Genomic DNA, 1,286 nt, shown 5'->3' on the forward strand with positions numbered 1-1,286 from the left:
AGCGGGCGCGGGCAGGGGCGCGGCGCGGCGCTTACTGTCCAGATAGTGCTCCAAGTACATGGCGGTCGCCATCTTCGCCGGCCGCGCTCGGGGTCTGCGCGCGGGCGGTGCCGCGGAGGGCGGGGCGGGGGCGGGGCTCACTATTCATGAGTCGCAGGTGCCGATTGGCCCGCAGCAGGGGCGGGGCGAGACCGGCCCGCCCCTCCACTTCCGGTGTGCAGTGGAAGGGGAGCAGCGCGCCCCTGGGGACCGCTCGGCCTCGGGCAACTGTCCAGTCCTGGTGCTGCGAGTGTGTGCTCGGCCCACGCCCCGGCCCCAGCACCCGAGCCTGGTGGGCCAGGGTGCGCCGCAGGCTCATCCGTAGACCCCACACAGCCGCGAGGCCCCTCCCTGCGCCTGTGCGCTCCCTGACTCCACTTTGCCGCAGTCTCGCCGCGAGGCGGCGCCCGCGCCTCGCTCTCTGCAGGTGCCTCTGCAGTTCCGTGCCGCGGCTGCACACAAGTGCGCGCTGAAACGTCTGCAGACCCACTGGGGAGCGGCGTCCAGGCGCGGGGGTGAGAGCGCTCCCCCTCCCTCCCAGAACCTCTGCGCGGTCATCGCGGCCAGGACTCATAGCCCCGTCCTTTCGCCCAGTGGGCCTGTGCTGGAACTGAGGCGTGGTCACGGGCGGGGTGCTGGGTCCCGGCTTCCAGCCCTGCCTCTGCCCGGTGACCGCGTGTACGTCGGAGTACAGGATACCCTGGGAGGACCTGCTACCCCTGGATGGAAGGAGCTAGGGCAGCAGAGCCCACACGCCAACCACATCGGGTGCGGTTGTACAGGTTAGCATACTCTCTCCAAAAAGCAGGACTTCCATGATTTAAAATGCATTTTTTTTTTCGGATGTCCAGCACCACAAGAAAAAAAGTACATTCTGAGCCGGGCTCGGTGGCGCAGCCCTGTAATCCCAGCACTCCGGAGGCTGAGGTAGGATTGTTGCGAGTTCCAGACCAGCCTGGGCTACAAAGTGAGGTCAAGGCCAGCCTGAACTGCATAGCGAGACCCTGTCTCAAAAAGACAAAAAAAAAAAAAAAGTGCATTTTTAAAGGGCCTGGCACTGTTGGTTTAGGGTTAGGGGCCCTGGATTTGATTCTCAACCAAAAATAAAATGCACTTTATTATCCCTGGCATTGGCCCCTCTCCCAAAACCTCAGTCAAATACTGAAAGCTATAAATATTTGTTTTTCATTTGTTCGTTGCAGTACCAGAAATGGAACTCAGGGCCTTTGCACCGAGCTACTTCCCCA

The 1,286-nt window shown here is 62.1% G+C and overlaps 1 protein-coding gene and 1 long non-coding RNA gene across 5 annotated transcripts in view; one reads left to right on the forward strand and one right to left on the reverse strand.

The window, feature by feature from the left end:
* Ing5 (inhibitor of growth family, member 5) overlaps nucleotides 1-1,286 on the reverse strand; it is a 25,358-nt gene that overhangs the window by 12,388 nt on the left and 11,684 nt on the right. For 3 of the 4 annotated variants that reach the window (XM_005411118.2, XM_005411116.2, XM_013508090.1), the window contains exon 1: nucleotides 36-117. The exons of the other annotated variant lie outside the window; for it this stretch is intronic. In XM_005411118.2, the coding sequence (XP_005411175.1) occupies nucleotides 36-72 (37 nt within the window). In that variant the 5' untranslated portion in view covers nucleotides 73-117. Of the gene's footprint in view, nucleotides 1-35; nucleotides 118-1,286 lie in introns of those variants that run through there. 4 annotated transcript variants of the gene reach the window in all.
* The window catches only part of LOC102005636, a 5,132-nt gene continuing 4,062 nt past the window's right edge, over nucleotides 217-1,286 (forward strand). The window contains exon 1 of the long non-coding RNA XR_264850.2: nucleotides 217-821. This is a non-coding gene — a long non-coding RNA (uncharacterized LOC102005636). The remainder of the gene's footprint in view (nucleotides 822-1,286) is intronic.

Source organism: Chinchilla lanigera, unplaced genomic scaffold, assembly GCF_000276665.1.
Source record: "Chinchilla lanigera isolate Chin_1 unplaced genomic scaffold, ChiLan1.0 scaffold00141, whole genome shotgun sequence".
NCBI classification, from domain to species: domain Eukaryota; kingdom Metazoa; phylum Chordata; class Mammalia; order Rodentia; family Chinchillidae; genus Chinchilla; species Chinchilla lanigera.